The sequence below is a fragment of the Scomber scombrus genome, chromosome 18 (genome assembly GCF_963691925.1).
Source record: "Scomber scombrus chromosome 18, fScoSco1.1, whole genome shotgun sequence".
Taxonomy (NCBI): Eukaryota; Metazoa; Chordata; class Actinopteri; order Scombriformes; family Scombridae; genus Scomber; species Scomber scombrus.
Window position 1 is genome coordinate 11021271 of NC_084987.1, and position 22466 is coordinate 11043736.

At 39.8% G+C, this 22466-nt stretch overlaps 1 protein-coding gene across 3 annotated transcripts; it reads left to right on the top strand.

Annotated features, from left to right (window-relative positions):
- The first annotated feature begins 98 nt into the window (after positions 1-98).
- trip10a (thyroid hormone receptor interactor 10a) lies at positions 99-16505 on the top strand. Of its 3 annotated transcripts, XM_062438860.1 has the most exons (16): positions 99-396; positions 5876-5991; positions 6486-6542; positions 6925-7072; positions 7875-7937; positions 8455-8559; positions 8676-8804; positions 9168-9314; positions 9403-9591; positions 12078-12242; positions 12480-12503; positions 13043-13152; positions 13397-13529; positions 14170-14258; positions 14347-14480; positions 15094-16505. In XM_062438860.1, exons 1-16 carry the CDS (start codon positions 373-375, stop codon positions 15243-15245), a joined length of 1785 nt encoding a protein of 594 aa, XP_062294844.1. In that variant the 5' UTR covers positions 99-372; the 3' UTR covers positions 15246-16505. The 3 variants fall into 3 exon arrangements, with proteins under 3 accessions (XP_062294844.1, XP_062294845.1, XP_062294847.1); XM_062438861.1 differs by lacking the exon at positions 12480-12503; XM_062438863.1 differs by lacking the exons at positions 12078-12242; positions 12480-12503.
- The last annotated feature ends 5961 nt before the right edge of the window (positions 16506-22466 follow it).

Genomic DNA, 22466 nt, shown 5'->3' on the forward strand with positions numbered 1-22466 from the left:
CAACACAATCTGCCAGGATTGCACAGTCCAGTGGCCATGTGTCGTGTTTGGCCCAGTGCACTGCCCCTTTAAGATTTAGGATTTGGGAGTGACGCGGATATGAAAGCTAGTTTATCCCTCTTTGCTTCGCTATGAAAAAAAAATATATTTGGACAAACTAGACTGACGACTACTAGCCAGAGTTAATTAGTCAATTATGATGCAGGTTTACATTATTTGTTAAAGTAAACAAAACCCGAGTGCGCAGCGGTTACTGAAGGATTTATCACCTCAGGATTATACTCGCCAGGGCCGTCCTCCGAGCTGCTGGGATAACTTTGGAGAAGTTCTTTGTATTCGGGATAGTCAGACAGCTTGGCCGACAAGCTGAACATGGACTGGGGCACAGAGCTTTGGGTGAGTCCATCATCTGGCTCTCTGAGATAATAACAGGATGTCAGGATGGCAATCATCTAGTTTTCTTGGTTTGTGTGTGTTGAGAAAGTCGCTAAAATGTCTGAAGAAGCAGGGAAAGCACTCGGTGGCTGCACGGTTCTGATTGCAGGACGGTGCATTCAGGATCATGGTTCTATTATCGGACAGTGAGTGTTAATAGGTAGAACAAAGAGTTATAAGTGGAAAAAGCCCGCTTAACAACATGTTGCCCTTTTGCAACGTGTTGCTCTTTTTTGTTCCAGCTTATCTTGAATCCACGTTTGCACATCGATATGTCTTTTGTTTGGATCTTTAGGTTTTGAAATTCACCCATTTACTCCACCGTCTTTTGAACAGGAGAGATGTAACGTCAGCCATTTGGATATAGTGCACGAGGCAAACAGCTGTACAGTTACTTATATTTTAAAAAACATATTTGCATTGTGAAGAGAGTCCTTTCCCTTGTTTACCTAATTTGCGGCATCATATCTCGAAGTAACCTGGCCAACAAGTTCAATTTGCTAAATATTTCTGGATATTAAAACATCTGGATGACTTAGAATCTTCATAGGCATAAGAGATGATGGTGGGAGATAAAAAGGAGCCAAAATACAGCTTATTCTCCATATACAGAGGTGTTTTAAAGGAGGTACCCAGTGAGATGTTACAATGTTTACAGTCTGACACACCTTGCTGCCATAGCGATGAAATCAGATGCTGTGATTTGCCTTGAAAACGAGCTTCATCACTGATGAAATGCCTTATGGGTCCACCTGAGTGGCATCATTATTTGGATTGAGTGATTATAAAAGTTAATTTGTTAGGACAGTTTTATTAGGCTCAGTAGACTGATACAGTGAGTAAAATGTCCTGCTTCAGCCGGTAATTTTAAAGGTGACTGCTTTTTAATAGGTCACAATAAAGCTCATGGTTATCACATTTTCTAATAAATTAAGGCGTTAGAGTGAGAAGCAGCTTCAAGCTGCATTCTGGATACAACAGTGAGACAAATGTATGTGCGGAGCAGACTCTTAGTGACACTATCCAGAATCTAAACAAACCATGCTGAATAATCCCACCATGCATGATATTACCTTGACGACTGCCACGGGTTTATGTGCCAGCCACTGCACCATGGCGATAATCACACACATTTGCAAACACTCACTCGTGCACATTCTCCGAGCACCAGAATATGTAAAATGGAGCATTGCAAAGATGAGGATAGAGAGGTTGCGACCTCATTACAGTCTCCCCCTAGGCCTCGTTCCCTGTCCCTTTTTTCTATGGTACGTGCTGGTGCAACAGCCTAATTAGTTTTGCCCTACTTTGATTGAGTCAGAGAAACATCCGCAACACAGTATTTATCAGAGGCCCTATCTCTGTAAGCGATTGTTTTCTGTACAGCGCATTACTGATTGTACAGGAAACTGTCCACACAAAGCCACTATTCAGTTTAAGTCAATGTGAAATACAAATTTGTCTTTTAAAAGATGATTTATTATTTTTTCTTTGAAGTTTTTTGTACGGTGTGTTTCTGTGGCGATTAGCCTCTCCTGTCAGGTTAGACAAAGCCCTGCAGGCATAATTGGTTCTGGTAATGTTTGGCTGGAGATTCATCCCCTGGGCCAACTCGCCTCTATGGCATCTGTCCCCTGATTGTTGTTAATCCCTTGGCTATTTTAAGGCACAAGTGTGTGGCGTGCAAGATCAGTGTCTAGGCATTAGCTATCATAGTGAGTGCTAAGAGGCCAAACCTGAGAACTTGAGTGTGGCAGGTCTGGTCGGGCCAGGCCCCTAATTTTCTAGAAGACAGGGTGACTCAGGGCCGAAACATCCACCCAAGCCTTGTAGGTCGGTGACTCTCAGGGTGACTCCTTTAGCAGTTATGTGGCATTCACTTCATGCCAGTTTGCTCTCTGGTGTTACTGGAATTATTGGAAGATTAAGTGTTTTTGGATGCTTGCTACATTAAGATAAGTGTGCAGTCTTGAAGCATGTCTCGAAGCATCAAGTCGCATATGAGTTTATTACACCACATAGCCTAAATCTCTGCCATGATAAATAGGTTACAGCCCCCCCTCTTTTTTTTTTTGGTGGAAGTTCTAAAATCTCAAGGCTGAATTACAAGTTTAACCTACAAATCAAAAATGGTGACATGAGTGGAGGAGAAAAAGATGCTACCAAATCTTTCTGAGGAATGGGTTACAATGACTCTGAAGGTCAAACTAAATTAAAAGGCTGAAGTAGTGGTAGTAGAAATGTGTTTATTGGGAACATGTACAGTACATACATATTACCATTTGATGTACTGTACCAGAATTAGCTTATAGCTCATCTGTGGCATCTTTCATCTGTGGCCCCTTCAGTAGGTCAATAATGAAAAGAGAAACATGACGTTTGTCGTTCCGTCTAAAGACCCTTTGACAGTTTGTATAAAAAACATTTATGATTTATGAAAATCAGTTTAACACAGTCTATAGGGATCTATAAATATCATTTAATGTTAGTGGATGTGGGATGTTATAAATTGTAGTGGTATGACAGCCATTGGTGCTTGACAAGACATTTTGCTATAATTATGTCCTATCAAACTATTTTGATGTATTTTAAGACAGTCTTAATAAAGCCGGCATTCATTTTTAAGCTCATTTCATTGAGCTTAAAAATAAAAGCCAACCTTATTAATATATATATATTTATTAAAGAGCCCACAGAGTCCATCCAAGGCTCATTCTCTTCTCAACTTTCACTGCATTCAACTTAAGAAATGTATGACATTGATAAAGCAACCAACATACAGACTTTCAGAGTCAGCAGCTGCTCATTTTTGTTTAACTGATGCTGCTTCTTTTGGTAAAATGAGTGTCCCTTGATAAATTGATGTAGGCCCGATGTGTGTGATAAGTGACAGATACACTTAGTGTGTTTGTAGCCTGGTAAACTTCTGATAAAACCTACAGTATATACTCCAGGAGTTTGAGATTAGATCACAAACTAAGATATTTTAGAAGGAGCAAGGGGGCCACCTCTCTAAGTCAGCTACTTACATCATTCATGATCTTGTAAAATATTTTTAAAATGCTGTTTTACTATTGGAACAGCCAGCAGTAGCATAACAATCCAGTAAAAATGTTATTTTCTTCCCTGGTGTGAAAATTATAGAGCCAGCTATGGATGAAACACATTGTTTTAACGCCAGGATGGGACACAACTTTCCCAAAATATCCCTGACAGCATAAACACTTGGACTGGGTGTCATTTGAATCACTTTAGTATTGTGATGTGCTGTGACAGATATGATGTGCTGTGAAAGGTGCCAGGAAACTGACTGACTCCCCCAAAAAGATGAATCAGGTATACCAGGTTTACCTGACCATTAAAGGAAGCAACTCTTTGAAAGGCAGCTGTGATTCACACTTAATGTTAATGTTTTCAACTGTATATCATATCTTACATACAGGTGTGCACCATGCATCTGTGTTGTATACAGAATTATTTTAATATATTGAATTTGCACCTATTGATAGTTACTTGGAGTAGAATCAGGAGCAAAATAGTAGTTTGGGGAAATCCCTGCTGTTCAAACTACATAGACGCTACTCCTACGACTTACCTTACCTTATCTTACCTAACAATTTCTGACCTCCCCATCAATCTCCACAGTCGTTTTTTCACAGACTTCCACAGACTGATCAGCAGTCCAGAAACTGAATACGCAAATAATAGACGTATCTATGCAAAACACCTTCTGGCAGTTTAACTTCCCATTTCTGCTATTACATAATATGATACATAAACTCCTCTTTGTAATGCCACTGAAATTCTAAAACATACATTTATACTTTTCATCCATCCCAGTTGTGAACTGGTGCAAGGTCTGACCAAACTTGGGATTAATGTACAAGTTGACATCCCTGCACTTCCACATGTAGGATATCTTTGCTCTCCATTTGTGCTGTTCAGACTTTGCCATTATTTGAATACATCTAAGTTTTCCCTCTCCATATTACTCATCTATCACAGTTTTCCATGTTAGTGGCTTGTATAAAAGCGTCTCAGAGTTTAACCACATCGCAAGGTCAGGCCTCGACTAACAGGCACTGTATGTTGCCAGTTGTGCCTCATGCTTAAACAGTAATTCTTACTTACTTACTGATTCCTGCAGTCTTCAACACTTGGTTATTTTATGTTACTGGATGAAACTAAAATGTTTTTTGGGTAAATGGCATCAGCGTATCAACTGTTCTCCAGTTATGAATCTAATCCAATATCCAGTGCACTTCATGATCCGTATTGCAGTCTATTATTGTTGATGTGATGAGGTTGTGGGAACACTCTGATCAGTATGCTGGATGTAGACTACTGCTCTCCTCTAAGTCATTCATAAATACACGAGTTGTCACTTTCTAATTTTAGGGTGAGCCACATATGAGAAAATAATACGCTGAAATCCTGCCACATACCTTTCTCAGTACCATTCTTCTCTACTGTTTGTATTTGCAGGTCAAATACAGGACAACCAGCTTCACATATTCAAGAAGAAAATCTGTTGTTACCGGAAATTGAACAATATGTAGATGTAGGTTGGATGTATTGAATATAATTACTTCTGTTTCACAATTAATAACACTAAGTTAAAGCCTTTTGGTTAGGTGTTGTTTCAGTGAGGGATTACAGGCCTGTTTCTTAACCTTTTTAACTGTGTTCTGTAATTAGGCTAAACACTGTCTCATACATTTTGTCTCTTTTGTTTTACTCAAAGGGGAGGAAAGGTACAGAAGAACCTGGCCCAACTTGTCAGGAATCCCCTTTTAAATTGCCCCCTCCTCATTACAAAAGGCAGCAGCAAAGAAAGCCTGGAGTACAGAGTGTAGAGTGAGAGAAGATTGGCTCTGATATTGCTCTTAACAGACTTGTCTGAGCTTGAAGGTGTCATAAATTGCTCAACATAAAAGAGGAAGAGAAACACAATATGCCTCTTTCATGAAAAGGAAAAAGTCAGCAAATTCAATTGTAGTGTGCAAGAAATTACACATTTTACACTGTACATGAAATAGGTCAAAGAGTTGACTTAAAAGCTCATTTGATATAATTCATTCAAGACTGCTGTTTTTAAACATTTCACTCCACACAGGATATGCATCAAAAGATCACCTCCTTTTTCTTGCCTGAGAGTTGTGTCCACTGTTGTGATCCTGTGTCCCCTGACTATCCGGAAGTTTACAGACCATATCCAAGATTTTCTGCACATGTGGAGAGCATTCATGGAATCCAGCATGCAGGAACAAACCTTGATGTATTTAGTTTACTGCCCTCCATTCAAGATTCCTTTACATGGCCTCAAAGTGAACCAGAGGAACATCCCGGTTCTTACCTAGACGATAACAGATGTTTCATATCCTGCAGTGTGTTGGCTTAATATCTTTTCCTTATTTGTCTCTCGTGCTCCTTTCCCCAGGACCAATATGACATCATTGAGAAGCACACACAGTCTGGCCTGGAGCTGGTAGAGAAGTATGTGAAATTTGTGAAAGAGAGGACAGAGATTGAGCAAAACTATGCCAAACAACTGAGGTAGGCCTCATTTGTGTCTTTCTCCTGTATGAGCTGCCTCAGATGCTTGTGTGTGTGTTTGCTTGCGTTTGCATGGTTGCATGTTTAAAAGGCTATTTATGAAATGTTTGTGGGGTCTTATGACTACTTTGGGACAGAATCTAACTCTTGTCTCTGAAACACTGGCCTCATTCTCCGGGCGGCAGTGTGCTCACTCTCTCTCCCTCATGTTCTTCTCTCTATGCGTGTTGCTCCCTCTCCCAGTTGTCTCCCAGTCTGCAGGCCCACATCTGTTGTAGTGCTGAGCTTTGCTGGAGATGAGAGGAAGTGGGAGCAGACTGGCACATGATAGACAGGATGTGGTCAGAGGGAGAGTGAAAGAAGGAAGAACAGGAAAAGAGGAGCTATTTTAGCATATTTATAGTAGACTGTTGTTAGTAGTTGCGTGTGAAAAGTTACATTTTGTGAGAAGTGTCTGACCACTAATTAATGTAATGCACTTTCACTTTCCACAGGAACCTTTCAAAGAAATATAGTCTAAAACGGAGTGGCAAAGATGAACCAGAGTGCAGGTGAGACATTGTAGGTTTTGTCGCAAAGTAAAGAACTACATTTAAATGCTTAGCAATTTCGCTAAAATTGTGCTTAATTAGGTCAATTTAGATTCATAGCCTGGCCCTAATAACTTGTGCAGCACTCACTTGGGGGAACAGAACCAAGTTGCAATTAATACCACGTTTCAAACTATTAGTGCCATCCATGCTAGAGTGTGGGGACGCTGTTAGAGCCGTTTAACTGACCCTAGAAGGAAGCAGGAATAAGGAAGTCGTGAGCTTCTTATCATGACTTGGCCCATTGCTGGCTTCTCTTTGAAGAATCATCAGCTTATCAGTGGCCCCATCATTTTGTCCTTATTTCTCCACCCTTTCCTTTCTCCTCCTCTTTAATTGGTAGGTTGTCCAGCTACCAGTCGTTTTTGGACATCCTGAATGAGACGAACGACTACGCGGGGCAGAGAGAGCTCATTGCTGAGAACATGATGATGAGCATTTGCATCGATCTCACCAAGTACCTGCAAGAGCTCAAGCAGGAACGGAAGACGGTGAGCTTGTTATGGAGAGGACCAGGAGTGCACTGTGTCAGCCACCAGTTAAAGTTAAACGGAAGTTTTCACAGACTTCAAATTATGTGTTTTAAGGCTAAAAATGTTACTTCAAACACACTATGTGCAGGCTTGATTGAGAGACTTTTACAACTTCACCTGGAGCTTGTCAATGACTATGTTATGATGGTTTTTTGGGCTGTTTTGCTTTACTTTTGCTTTAAATGAATGATTTACTTTTTGTTTTGAGCCATTCCAAGCTCCTTTATCTGCTGTAGACGACATTAATGAAAACATCAAGATTTGCATCAAGTGTATGTATGGTACTAATATCCTGGTATGTGCTCACAGCCACATATTCAAGAGTGCCCCGAGAACATGCCATGTGGGATATTTGGAGCACACACTGCTGAGGAGGAGTGTAAAGCGTGAGAGGGGAATAGAAGGAGATTTAAAGGAGGAGTGGAGATGTAGAGATCTCTGTGTCAAGGCAGGAAGGAAGGCTTACTTAGAGTCTCCTCGGGGGAAGCACGGTCTGAGCAGTTGTGTGTCATTTCTCTATAAGGAATGCTTTGGCCCTGTCCCGTCGGATTGCAGAACACTGCAGCCATGTTCAGGCTCGGGCTGCAGACGTGATGTCTCAACCAGACACACTGGTATTTGTTTTCTTGTCTGTTATGTTGTGTGGCTTTCGGAGGTCATTGTTTATTCTGTGGCTGCCCCTGCACATGGCTGACTCTCACTCTGTCATCTGACCCTCCTCCCCTCCTCTCACTCTGTCTATTTTTATGAATGTTTGCAGTATCTGATGGAGGCCAAGAAGGCCCAGCAGAGTTTGGAGAGCACCTACAAGCAGCTCGACAGTGTAAGTTGTAGTTAGAATTTTAAAAGTTTGATGAGATTTTCTTGAATATTTTCTTTTTCTGAAGAAGCAGCCAACATGCTTGATGTACCATGACTATATTATCTACTGTGATAAGCAAATCTGTTTGGATATATGTGGATTCATTATGAATAGGAAAAAAGTTCTCTGTAAAGTAAACAGCTGCAGATTTAGTGTGGTTTTTCAGGTGGCTATATTTGTCTATAATAAAAACAGATGGACCGAGTGGAAAGCATTCCCCCATTTTAGACTTGTGTCATCAATCTAAGACCTGTTCAGTGATGATTGGAGATAATACTGTCCCATCTCCTGAAACCTCCCCTATCTGTCTTTTTATACAGACAGTGAAAAATGCCTTGCTCTAAATAGCAGAACCCCCTCATATTTCATTCAGGTAATGGCCTCCTTTAGCTCAATTAACTGAACATGGTCTTTTTTTTCTCTTTCTTTCTGTCTGTCTTCCTATCTTTCTATCTTTCTTATGCTTTCTGTTCACCAGAGTAAAAAGCGCTTTGAGAGGGAATGGCGAGAAGCAGAGCGTGCAGCACAGTACGCAGAGAAGACTGATCAAGACATCAATGCAACAAAAGCGGATGTTGAAAAAGTAACAAGGAGGAAAAAAAAACATCTACATTTGTGGACACAATTTCACAATACAAAATCTACAAAAGCAGAATCAGATGCACATGGTTAACCTGTTTTCTGTATGTGTGATTGTAGGCCAAACAGCAGGCTCATATGAGAGCACACATAGCGGAGGAGTGTAAGAATGATTACGCTGCCCAGCTCCAGAAATTTAACAAGGAGCAGAACCAGTTCTACTTTAATGATATGCCACTCATTTTCAATGTAAGTGAATTTCATACAGCATTATGACATTATTCCTACCCTCAGCATTTATGTAGGCTTTAATATCTGGCACTGTGATAACTGTAATTGGGAGTTGAGTTCTCATAGATCCAAAACCAGAGATTAATTCCTCAGTTTCATCAATTCATTTTTGTTTGCCCTCTTCACAGTTTTGGCTTTGAGGCTTACATTTGAGCATGAACAAATATATTTAATAATCATTAATAAAAATATTGAATAAGAAGAAAATAGGTTCTGTGCCATCAGAATATCGTATTATGATCTTAATATTCACATTATATTAGGTATTGTCTCAACCCTAATAATGGTAGTGTCTGTCAACTGCTGCTTTGTGCTCACCAGAAATTGCAGGACTTGGATGAGAAGCGAGTTCGGAAGTTGGCGCAGGGCTACATTTTGTTCTCTGACACAGAGAAGCATGTGATGCCTATCATCGGCAAGTGCCTCGAAGGCATTACAAAGGCCGGAACTAATGTTAATGAGAGAAATGTGAGTTGGTCACAAAAATGCCATATACATTTTAATATTTAGTTTGGATTAATGCTGCCCAGTTTTAACTGTACACATTCTTTTACAGGATTCGATGGTTGTTATAGAACAGAACAAGTCTGGCTTTGAGCGTCCTGGAGATTTGGAGTTTGAGGACTACAGTCAGGGCATCAACAGAGCCTCCTCTGACAGTAGCCTGGGCACACCTAAAGGCCCCATGGAACTTCTAGGAAAGAACAGGAGCAAAAACTTTTGGATTTTCAGTAAAAGGAGTAAGGTAAGACACAGCACGCTAACAGAGGGGTAATTTAGCCTAATAACTAACAAAAGTGTTTTTTTGCATTGTGGAAATTATGCAATGAATACATTAGCAATTCCCTCCATCAATGATCAACAATGAAACATTTTCAGGTGGGTAGTAAGTCAGATTAGTAGCTGACTCCTTGCATGGCCATGTTAGTGTTTAAGAGGCAGAACCAGGAAATCCCCTCTAATGAGAGCACTCATGATAGACTTATGGTTGTGGCTACACACTCATGCAACACACTCATGCACACCCTTCTGAACTCTGAAGCGCAATATAATAATGCATGCACTTCTCTCACCGTATTATACAAGAACTTTCTCACATACGGTGACACCACTAAAACAGGTACTTTGCATGACTCTGTCCCTGACTGCGAGTGAATAAACCTTGCCCCGCCCAACCCGACACCACCCCTCGCCCACCCTCCATTTCCCTGCAGTGTGGTTTCCAATAGGTCAACTGGCAGTCAGCATTCTGCTGTGCTTGTGCTTTCATCAGCACGGGGCCCAAACAACATTGAATTTTCCTCTACAGGCATCCACAAACACACTGCTTCTATTATCCTGCTCAGAACCTAGCATTATGTCTCGCATCACAATAAAATCTTTGTGCCAACAATCAGGATGACACCAGGTTTGCCAGGTCAGAAAATCTGGATCAGGTCCAAGCGTACATTCATGCTCTTGAATATCTATTTGACTCAAGAGAGCTGTACTACATTGGAAATCATGTATGTTATTTCAAAGGAGCCACTCTTGCTGAGGTGTCTAAGTTGGTCCAAAATTAAACTGGTGATATGATTTGCTGACCACTAACCAGCCAATGCCCCCCTCCCTCCTTTCGCAGCACTAAATGATCCCTTCTCTCTTCCCTGCAGTGTTTGCTTGTTCAGTGCCTCTCTCCTCTCTGCATGTCTTACTGGCTGTGCTCTGCTGTGCACTCTTCCTGTTCTCTGTATGTGTGTGGCGCATTGCTCTATGTCATCAGTCATGCTCTCCCAATTAGGCCTGTAGCAGTATGAATAGGAGGCTTACTGTATTGGCTGCAGTGAACTTTTGGTTTATGTCTGGCCCCTAAACATTCCCATTCTTAACTGCTCTCCTGTACTTAGATCCCCATAACTCTCAAGTAAAGTATCACCTTCCCAGTAGATGTTCACATAATAACAGTGCTGTACTTCTGGCTCTCAGTATTTACACAAGAGACCTTGTAGTAGGGCTGTCTTAGACATTCAGTTTTGAGGACTAGAGGATATCAGCCTCCTCCTGTGTAATTTTGCTGATAGAGCCCACCCCCACCTAGACATGCAGCTGAAGCAGAGATTTTAAAATCAGAACACAGTAGTTCACCCAAAGCATGTTTCTAATTTAAGGTCTTTCTAAGAGGTCATACAGGACATTCATCAAGCCAAAAAAAAAAAAAAAAAATCGATATACTCAATTCCACTGTGGTAATTAAGCAGGTTATTTCTAACTGCTAACTCCCATGATATATGATTTTACATGTTATCTATATAGGTCAGGCTGGGAGGATGGTGCAGGTTTGTGAACTGTGAACATAACTTTTTCACCAGAATCATTGTGATTCAGTTGGCTGATTTGGCTTAAAGAAATTATTTTTTTTCCTCTGTAACATTGGTCTTATTTTTATTGTTTAGCATTAAACCTCTCAGTTATAAAACATTTTACTGACGATTTCACTGCAGAGACACAGGAGTGCTGCGACTCCACTAGACATATTTATACAGCGTTGTTGCTTCTGAGAGAAGTGCGACAGAAATAAAGATTATATTGTTATTGAAGCGATGCCCTAATAAATGTGTTATAAAGCTGTGTCTTTGCAGTGTCACACCTTCTCTGCATTGAGGCTGGGGAAAACTGTGAAAATAAGAGCAATTTTGCAGTAATTTTCCTTTAACCTATAAATCAATAAAAATTTAGTTTAGTCTAGTTTTGCCTGCTCCAGTTTCTCACAGAGGCTCACTTCACCCTTGAACCTGGCTTGAATTTGACTGCAGGTGTTGGGCTGCTGTGACACTGGTAGAGAAACTGTGGGTGGTTGCTTGCTGTGTTATTTTTGGGCTTTGTTTTTTTTGTATGTGTGTGTGTATGTGTGTCTGTTGGAGCAAAAGAAACAGATGTGTCTGTATGTGTGTGTGTGTGTGTGTGTGTGTGTGTGTGTGTGTGTGTGTGTGTGTGTGTGTGTGTGTGTGTGCTTTCATGCTGTCTGGGATCTTGTGCTGGGTTTGCTCCAGTGTTGTCTTCCTGGCTTTGTGGTGTGCTTTAAGGTGTTGACGGTGTCTTTTTCTTTCCCCTGTTACCTTGTTTTGTTCCTGTCTTCCCTTCAACCCCCCCCCCCCCCCCCCCCCCCCCCCCCCTCGCTGATTCCGTACACCACCCAATACCTGCATACCTCATGATCGGGTGCTGGTATTTTGATCTCGCCCCACCCCCCAGCTCTCTCCCTCCACGCTTCCACCTTTCTCCACACCCCCCGCCCCCTCGCCCGCTAACGGACCCCCTTCCCCCAAGTTTGGCCGGGACCCCCTGTCGTACTGTTTGAAGGAGATCAATAAGACAGTCAAACCAAGAATCTCTTCCTTCCGGACACTCAGGAGATCGGTAAGTCAGCAGGAGACATGTGCTAGGAGACCTCCACCCACTGGGGCTTGCACATCTTCCTGTGTTACTTCTTCTGCAAACTCTGATCTCAGGGCTAAGACGTGTGTCATATTATAAATCATACTGCTCCTCCCCTATTTTTAATATTTATATCTGTTAAAAAAGTTGTTCATCACATGTTTTTAGGGTGGAACACAAGAACCACTTTTAAGTTTAAACTGTTTCTTTCTCTCGTAGAAGTTTACACCAGAGAGACTGACGGTAATATGGATAAAAAAGCTGGTGTGGGGGTCTGAATTGGGCGACACGTAAATGGCCACCTTTCCATTACAACTGCTCATTTGATTATAAAAATTTCCTTTCACAAACCTCCAAACTGACTGATGCAGCAATGCCTGGAGTTTGTATTGAAGAGGTGGCCATCTGGTGGTGGAGGAAGGGAAAAATGCTTGGTGGCACTTAATAACTTAAGAAATTCATCACCTTACTTTTAAAATGTTTGTGATTGTGTCTGCATTTATTTGGTTTTGTCACTGGTTTTGCACATTAATTGGAAACCTGACAAAATATTTATTTCATATCTCCAAGTAACAACAGTACTGTATGTTGCTAGGGGTAATATTTATGTTTACTGGGAGATTTGAAAGTAATATATGTCAGTTAAACATCAGGCTGTGAGCTGAGCTCAAAACACAGGTGGTGTTCCTGTTGAGGTGACAGTTTCTCTCACCATGCTTAGTGTCAAATGTGATACTGCTTTGAGGTTATATTTCAGTGTTAACCCTCCCTTCCTTTTTCAGCCTACTGTGACAGAGGACTTCGGCCATCTTCCTCCAGAGCAGCGCAGGAAGAGGTTACAACAGAAATTAGAGGAAATTTGCAAAGAGTTGCAAAAGGAAGTAGATCAGAGGTGTGTGTGCGTGCATGTCTTTGTGTGTATAGTGGGAATTTTGCTGCGTATTAATAACCATTTCTGTCAGAACTTCTCTGGTGGGAATGTGGATATAAGATGCATACTGTGCACATCAGTGTGTGTAACCCAGTGTGGTGTCTGAATGAGTGCTTGAATTGTTTACTCAGCCCTGAGCTCGGCAGGGAACCCCCTATCTACTGAAAGTCACTTTCTTGTTTCTCTCTTTTTTCTCTCTCTTCAGTGAGGCCCTGGGGAAGATGAAAGATGTGTATGAGAAAAATCCTCAAATGGGAGACCCTGCTAGTTTGGCATCCCAAATCAGCCAGACATCCCAGAATATAGAAAGGCTCAGGGGAGAGCTCAACAAGTATGAGGTAATCCTGACCTCCATTATTCATTCATATTTATGTCACCAAGCTCTCATTAATTCCTTTTACAGTTGTTAATTATTACACATTATTAGGTCATTAAGCTCTCAGCAGTTTATTGTAACTTATTATGTAATAATTAAGCATTAAGCAAGTTTATTTAATATATAGTGAGGTAAGCAGATACTGTGTTGTTGGGCATAACATAATATAGCAAAAGGGCCTCTGTTGGGCAATAGTATGAGGCAATGCATCTGCGGTGACAAAAAAAAAAGCATTGACCCAACATATTTTATGGTAGACTTTTTGGACCCTGTTTTGTAACTGCATATTTTCTCTTGTCCTTTTAGCAAGTGTGCTAGGTTGGGAACAATTGCCTGTAAAGCCCAGGGCATTGTGCGTGATAATGGGCTATACAAATGAACATGACTTGATATATCTATCATTAAATACATTGTAGTAAGTAAGTAAAGTTTATTTAGTATAGCACCTTTGACAGAGTAAGGTCACAAACTGCTTCACAAGAGTACAGTAGTTAAAAACAAGACCATAAAACATAAACAGCATCTCATAGTAATCAGTATTTAAGAAGTTAATTTATTTCCCCTCTGCTATCCTCTCACTGTGGCTCTCCTATGTCATGCAGACTTGGCTGGCTGAAGCAGGAGGTCGAGGGGACACTCTGCGTTATAAAGCTCATACATTCAACAACAACGGAGCTCATGATGTACACAGGTAACACTCATTTTTATCAGCACACACAGTGTCTGACACAATGAGGTGTTGTCTGGCCCACACAGGAAATCTATATTTTTCTCTGCAGCCCTGATGGAGCTCACTCTGATGAAAGCACTCCTGATCCTTCCCAAGCTATCTACGCCGAGTTTGATGATGACTTTGAGGATGAGGAGCTAACTGCTCCTATTGGGAAATGCACAGCCATGTACAACTTCCCTGGTATGTCACAGGCTGCTTTTGCTGACTACCTTACTCCCCATAAGAGCACATATGCATCATGAGACATGTAGCGGGGAGACTCTTGCTTTGCTATAAAGCTGTGACCTGTGAAGTATTATTTTCCACCGTATGCAGACTGATATTATCTGGCTAAATAATCTAAATGTCAAAAGAGTGTTGTGTGAGAAGTTTTGAAAAACAGGAAACAGTGGTGAGCTGCGTGGAAATTTGATGATCAGGGTGATATGATACAAACAAATGCACACACAGTAGTTCACTTTTTTTCTCTTGTGGAGGCTGATATTTATCAACATTTTATCAGCTTGATTTCTGACAAAACAAGTACCAATAATATAATTGTGTAGAAAAACAACCAAGCTGTGTCTGCTTGACCTTCATAAGAAATGAAAACATTTCTGCAACCTACTTGAGAAGAGAGATCAGTACCATTTAAGGACACAAAAGTGTCCATGAGTCAGAGGTTTTATTTTCCGACAAATATTTTATCCTAGTTTCCCTTCATTTGCATTGGCTGAACTGGGCATGTGTAATCTCGTATGCATAAACTATCACTAGCACAGACGTATTAGCTAGCCTCTTTCTTTCCTTTCAGGTGCCAGTGAAGGGACCATCTCTATGCAGGAAGGGGAGGTACTGGCTGTAGTAGAGGAAGATAAAGGGGATGGTTGGACCCGTGTCCGTAGGAGCAATGGTGATGAAGGCTACATACCAACGTCTTATGTCACCATCGCGCTAAACAAATGACAAACACATGAGGAACACAAGAAGAATTGATCACTTCACAAAACTGTATGCAGTTCTTCCCATGGGACCAGTCATAAAGAAGCCACAGCACTATGAGCGGGACCACTGGTGTATCCAGAGGAGGATCCAAATATGGTGCTTTAAATTCTGAAGAGAGGTGTCCCTCACGGGCGAAAAGAGTGGTGCTAACAGTATGTTCCTGATGGCTTACAATTCCAGCCTGAGTTATTGTAATCCCAATTACCTAAGCCACCTGAACCACAAGGTTATTTCACTTTTTGATATCATGTCAATCATTTTTTGGTTGTGGTTAATAAGTATTGCATGGATTTTAAGCACCATCATGGTACGAGCGCTTGCCTCGTTCCACAGCCTCATAAGGCATTAGCCTCTGAATGTGAGAGGAAGGTGAAGAACAGGAGGAAGATGAGTGATGCCGCCATCTTTACACTGTGTTAGTTACCAATAACACTAAGGAGGATATATACGAGCTGTTTCAGTTCCACATTTCTCTCAAACCTGCCACTTTCTAGCTTCAATAGCACTTGCAAAGATGTGTGGCGCCATCACTCTGCTTAAGCTTGGAATGAAGATCTTGAAGTGTCTTCCAGGGAATTAGTGCAGTTTGGGGAAGAATGCTTCATTTTTGGTTTTCAGCTATTTGTGAGGTCCTGTCATGGTATACCACATGCACACAACTATACAAATACTTTAATGTTCAGACAATCACAGCCATATCATCACTAAGTTTATTTTCAACCTATAGCAATAACAAGGATATAGCTTCCAATATTTACAACCTAAAAATTGTACTAGAATAATTTATTACAAATGTGTATGTTAAAAGTTTGACAGAAGTTGTACTTTGTATTAAGGATTTTTTTCACATTGTTTGTTTACCCTTGCACACACAGTGGACCATTTGTAGCCACAAAAGGGAGTAAATAAATGCACACATAAAATGTGCTACATTAAGAATATTGTATTTATGTACAAATAATATATGTTTTAGCTATCACAACACCACTATTGTCTTATTAGCTTTTTTAACCATTCAAATAAAGATTGTTACATTGTGACAGGAAACTAGACTCTAAGACTCTAATTATGTTAATTATGTTAATATTTTTAATAGTTTTAATGTACTTCACACCTTCTCAAGTTGACCCATGAGCTTGTTTTTGGAGCAAGCAGGAAGGATGACTCTTCAAGTAGTTGCTCATGTGTCTTTGGTGCCTTTCTGGTTAAAAGCATTGTGTATATACCATTTTTGCATATAAGATATTTTCTTTTTTTCAAGACTTAATAAATGCAAAGCACATTTCAAAGTTAGAAGTGGTTATGTCATTTCTGTATTTGGAAAATAATATTTGAAGCAGATCTGATTTTTGTTTGGTCCTGTAAAATCTGTCCGATTTCTTGACTGATCTTGTGAACTTCAGGTCTACAGTCATTAAATAGGGTTATTCTTTGTAAAAAGATTGACACCTACTCTTGGAGTTTCTGTTCCCATGTTCCTGCTCCCTGGGACAATGCTTGTGAACATACATCACTTTAACTGAGGCTAGAAACTGAAGAACTGAGAATGCTGGAATGAAAAAGTGGCTCCATATAAAATACATGAGGCAGTGGGTGGATGGAAGACTTTTACATACATTTTGCAGGTCAAACAAAGTTTACTTTAAATTCTGCTGTCATACTTAAATAAGATATGACTTTCATCATTTAAATATATATATTTCAAAGTACTTATTGGTGGGATTTCTCTCTTTATTTCTACTTTAATTGAAGTGATTGAACTGTTGTGTGCACAGAAAAACACTTTTCTTTTATGACTTGGACACAGTTTTAGATGTTGCAGACACCCAAGAAACCACAATGTCTGATCTCTTATCACAAGAGAATCTACTGACACTGGCTCAATGTTGTTAACATTTTCAGTTTCCATTTACACATCAGAATATCAGCTGGGTGCTAGTGGGCACTGCAACAAAAACAGTATCAGTAGAATCACCCAGTGTAAGAAAATAAAGTTGAATTTTACATTTTAATTAATCAACTTTTTGGATTTAAATGGCATTGCAGTCATGATTTCCTTTTTACAAGCCTGGTATTGGATTTTGGGGGAGAAAAGTCCTAATGATATTGCATCCACAAGCTGAGGGAGTTTCCGGCAGTATATTTGACAAAAAGAGGAAAAGAGCACAGACCAGAGTATATTCAGCTCATGCACAGTAGGTGGCACTGTTGCATAATTCCTCAGGAAAGCTGCCGAGATTTCTCCTCTCTGCATAATTACGTTTTCAATATAGGCCATGCATTTGCATAACTGATTAAATTGCACTGGCTTCAAAACCATACTGTTTATAATGACTAATTAAATAACCCCAAACTGGCATGCGCCCCACTTTCATACTCACCTTTTTCACAACACCAGACAAGTGAAGAGAAAAATAATGAAAGTAAACTTAGATTTAACCTGAATAATTTCTGACAGAAATGCAAAATCATTTGGAGGGGAAAAAGATAGAGCTCTGCTACGCTAAAGGAGCCTCCTGCAGTGGCATACTGTGGCATTGACTGACTGGTCATATGAGGAATAGGATCATCATTTGTATGCAAAGCCTTTAGTCTCAAGATGCGTTAAAGGTCAGCTTTTCATTAAGGCAACTGGATCCAGCCAACAGCCTGTGCTACAGCTGGGAGACAGCACTGCATCCTGGCACCTCAGCCTGGTGGGGATATTATGTCCTTACTGAATTGCATATAGGAGGGGATATAAAACTGCTGTGTTAATAAAGTTGCACTGTTGGCTACACCCTAATCTGCTGCCACACCTGCTGTGACATTACTGACTAGGGTGTGGCCAGAAAACCAACAAGCTTGGAGGTTGAACCTCCACACAGAGGTGCAAAAGCAATTTTCTTGTCTTTTGTGAGTCATTAAACATTTATTATATTAATACAGACAACAAAGATGGGATAATTTCATCCCAGCTGACGCAGTTTGCCATACCTGTTCACACCATCTCTTATCTCCTATTCAATGACAGGGATTAGACTGGAGCTGCTCCACTGGTTTGGAACGTACATCCAGCAGAAAGATCCACAGAGACTCTTTGGCAAGAAGATGTAGTTGTAATTGCACAAGAAAGCATGTTCAACATAATATATCTGTTACTGCATCTCATATATTTTCTCCACCTCTTACATGGAATTAAAATGTCTAATGGACAGAGTGCCCATATAAATAAAGTAGCTCTATTTGACAAGTAGGCAAAATAAATAAAATGCATTTACTTCCTTCTAAATGATAAAAAAACACTTTTACTTGTACCTTTATGCCAATCACACACACACACACACACACACACACACACACACACACACACACACACACACACACACACACACACACACACACACACACACACACACACACACACTGCCACACAACATAAAAACTCATTATGGGAATAGAGGGATAAAATAAGGTATTCTTTTACTAAGTCAAAATTCCAAAAGTGAAAATATGCAAATTGATATGGGCCTTGATGTTTTTAATATACAGCACCAGTCAAAAGTTTGGACACACTCTCTCATTCAAGTGAATGGGAAGATGTGTCCAAGCTTTGCTGTACATGGAAATATTTCACTTTGGGAATGTGGAGCTGAAATAACCCACTGTGCATTTGACATGTCTTCAGCACATAAGACAAAGCTGCTTTTGGACGTCATACATTATTGTGTATGTACCGCTATGGTTTGAACAAATACCTGTGTTTAGCTGATACGTTTTATTTTAATGAAACAAAGGAGTGTGTAAAGATAATGAATGATGAAATTGTTATGGAATAACCTCCCTGTTGACGTCAGACAATTCAGTTCTGTTGAGTCCTTTAAATCTAAACTTGAAACTCATCTGTTTGCCTTAATGTAGTTGTTAGTTGCCTTTAATTGAGTACTTCATGACCTTGCAATGCGTGGCGGGTCGGTTTCCGCATCATTGAATTCACTACTCATTGCCATGCTGACAAAATTATTGATTATTGCAACTGTTCTGTTAACCATTTCATCTTTCTAACCTTCTGTTTTTGTTCCACAAGCACATGAGCCTCTGTGCTATGTGCCTATCTCTCTTCTCTCAGTCTGTCTCCTTATTTTCTCGTCCTGTCCTCTCTTATCTCTCAGGCATCTCTTGCTGGACCAGAACCCATTGTGCAACCGGCCTGCTGCCCAAGCTGTCCTGGGCTTTTGGATCTGGTTTTGCCATCCTGCAAGAGTTCAGCCTCACCGCATGTCTCTTTCTTTCAATGATGTCTCTATCCTTCACTCTCTCCTGTGTGAATGATGTCTTTTCTTGTCTCTTCTCCCATGTATATAAATGGTGTGATCTACGTCTCTCCTGTGTGCATGTGTAGTCTGCCCTTCTGCCAGGACTCCATGTTGATGCAGGTCACGTAGCGCAGGTCCTGTTCTGGTGGCACCTGGAAGCTGCTTGGTGTCCCCCTTATCAGACTCTTCATATATATTATAAATCCACCATAATTTTGTTATCCTGATGCTGTATTCTGTAATTTGTATTCTATTCTGTATACATAACATCTATTGCATGTGTGTCTGAATTGCGAGAGGGATCCCTCTCTGTTGCTCTTCTTTGGGTTTCTTCCTTTTTTTCCCTGTTAAAGAAAAAATGAGTTTTTCCTTATTTGATTTGAGAGTTTATGGACAGGGGATGTTGCATTACTGTACAGACTGTAAAGCCCCCTGAGGTAAATTTGTGATTCGTGATATTGAGTTATACATACTTCACTGACCTAATTTCAAGGCCCTTCAAGTTGTCATTATAACTGATCTGCTAATGAGCAACAGCCTAAATTCTTTTAGGTCAGTTATACATTGTGATAAAACTGACATAAAAGCTATACTTTAAATAGTCACCTTCTGGAAAAGAATTGAGTGTCTGTATTCTGTGTCAGTCTCCATGAGAATCTAAGTGACATGTAATACTCCTTTTATTAAAGAGGGTGCTGTTACAAAACAAGCAATTATTTCTCTGCCTACTGCACTGCAGGTGATTAAAGATTTAAAAATGCGATCTTCCAGCAGTTGCAAGGCAGAGATAGAGTGAAACCTTTTCAGCAGCTCTCTGTGGTCTAATTACATGATCTCACTCTACCATTAAGCCACAAGATAAGACAAAATTGGTAGAACAATCACTGAAAAATTAATATTTCAGGTTGAGAGTTTGTGTCGCACCTATTCGACTGCTTTTTGATAGGTATAATAAAATTCATGAATAAACAACCAACTTTTGCAACTGCTTTGCAGTGTTTTTCTTTATTGTAAATTTATAAATAAAAGTCCCTCAGATTAATCACTGCCTCGTGTTCATTCCTGCGGCACAGCTTGAGGCCAATTTTCTATCTGTTTACTACTCCTGTTTTCTCACAGCCATTCTGCTGAAGCTTGTTTCCCACACATTAGCGCAATTCAGGATGTGTGAATCTGAAAACTCTGTAATTAGCTCCACCAATCAAAAGTATTTTAATACTACCATCAAGCCTGTGCTCAGCTTCCACAGCAGCCAGGGCTAATGCAACACTGTCGCAGACTCAGCAGTCAGCTTCATCACTCAGATGTAATGCATTAACATGAGAGTGAATCCTGCATAACCAATAAATAATGATCAATTAAATATTGAGTCATCTCATTTTCAAACTGAGACTACAGAAAAGCTCAAATTGAATTAGATTTTTATATAGTATAATTTACAAAATCCCAACAGAGACAAGTAGCTCTCTTTTCAAACATTACATTTACACTTTACAGCAATATTACCCTTCTTGGTTCATGTTTGACATCACAGGCAAGCGGATATCAAACTGAAAGATGCTGTGATCTTACTTTTCTCCCCTGAAACAGACATTTTTAAAAGTGGAATAACTTTTTCTTTTTCTCCAAATCAGTATTTTTCTGAAAAATGGATGTCAAAATGCCAAAAAAAAATCTGTTTAAGGTTAAATGGGAAAGAGTACCGTTAAAAGAATAAGTTTTAGGAATACATTTAAAAATAATAATATTTATATTTTCATCGAGTTAAAATGGTTATGTTTAGGTTAAAGTTAGAGGTAGTTGGGGTAAGATTACCATTTTAAGCGTAAAGCAAGAATCTGGGGGATCTTCTCAGCACATGCAGGTGAGGTCAAATGCAGAAGACTTTTAAAAAATGTTTTTTTTTTTTTACAAGAAATGTAAAATATTTATTCTTGAATTTTTGAATAATTATTATATTTAAAAATAATATACTGCATCTGCTGGGGTTTCTTGATAAAATGCAACATTATGCACCATCCCTATCTGTCTTTTTTTAACTATTATTCACAAGATTTTGTTTGAACTGATTTTACAAAACTCAGTAAAAGGGCTTATGTGAAAAGTAAAAGTCACGACCTGCCCACATGCACTAATGGAACAAGTCCTGGCATTGTTAACAGTTAGATTTTACCCTCACTGGGGCAATTAATGGACTGGAGCATTGTTAATATTAATGTTTATACTTCTGCTTTTCCTCCTAAGAAAAGTCAAAATTTCTGCCATGGAAAGGGCCTATTATCTTAATGTGTCTGTGTCTGTGATGGGAACTGGGACTTGGGATCTTTATGCTGGAAGGATTAAAGTTTGAGGACACTAGAAGATTTTTGCACTCTTTAGATTATCCCTACCACTGTTGAGATCAAACCTACGCCCTAGGCAGTGCAAGCAAAGCTGTTTGGTTTGTTGATGGTTGGTAGTAAGGTAGGCTTTATAAATGTTAATTATTCAGTCTAAACCACATATCTGAAAACACTCATGACACAGATTTAAGGATAAAAATAATCTTAAATTACAGTTTTTATCCACATTCAAACTAGAGATGTGCAGAGCGGCATATAATCCTTGTTAACCACTGGGTTTGTACTATGGCACTGTAATGAGGATATCCAATTTCCAAGATTTAAAATCTATTTCATGGAACAAAGGGTTGTGGATTTTGCCTTCTCCAAAGTTGAAGTTTTAACAGACAATCAGCTGTATTTAAAAACTAGACTAAGCGTGTTAAGTGTAAGTCTGTAAAATGCTATTTTCATATGGAAGTTTGTGATACCTGGAGACCCTGGAGCCCTCTTTAATGGATCAGAGAAAGTATTGTTTTTCAGCTTGTTATTACATAGCTCTTACA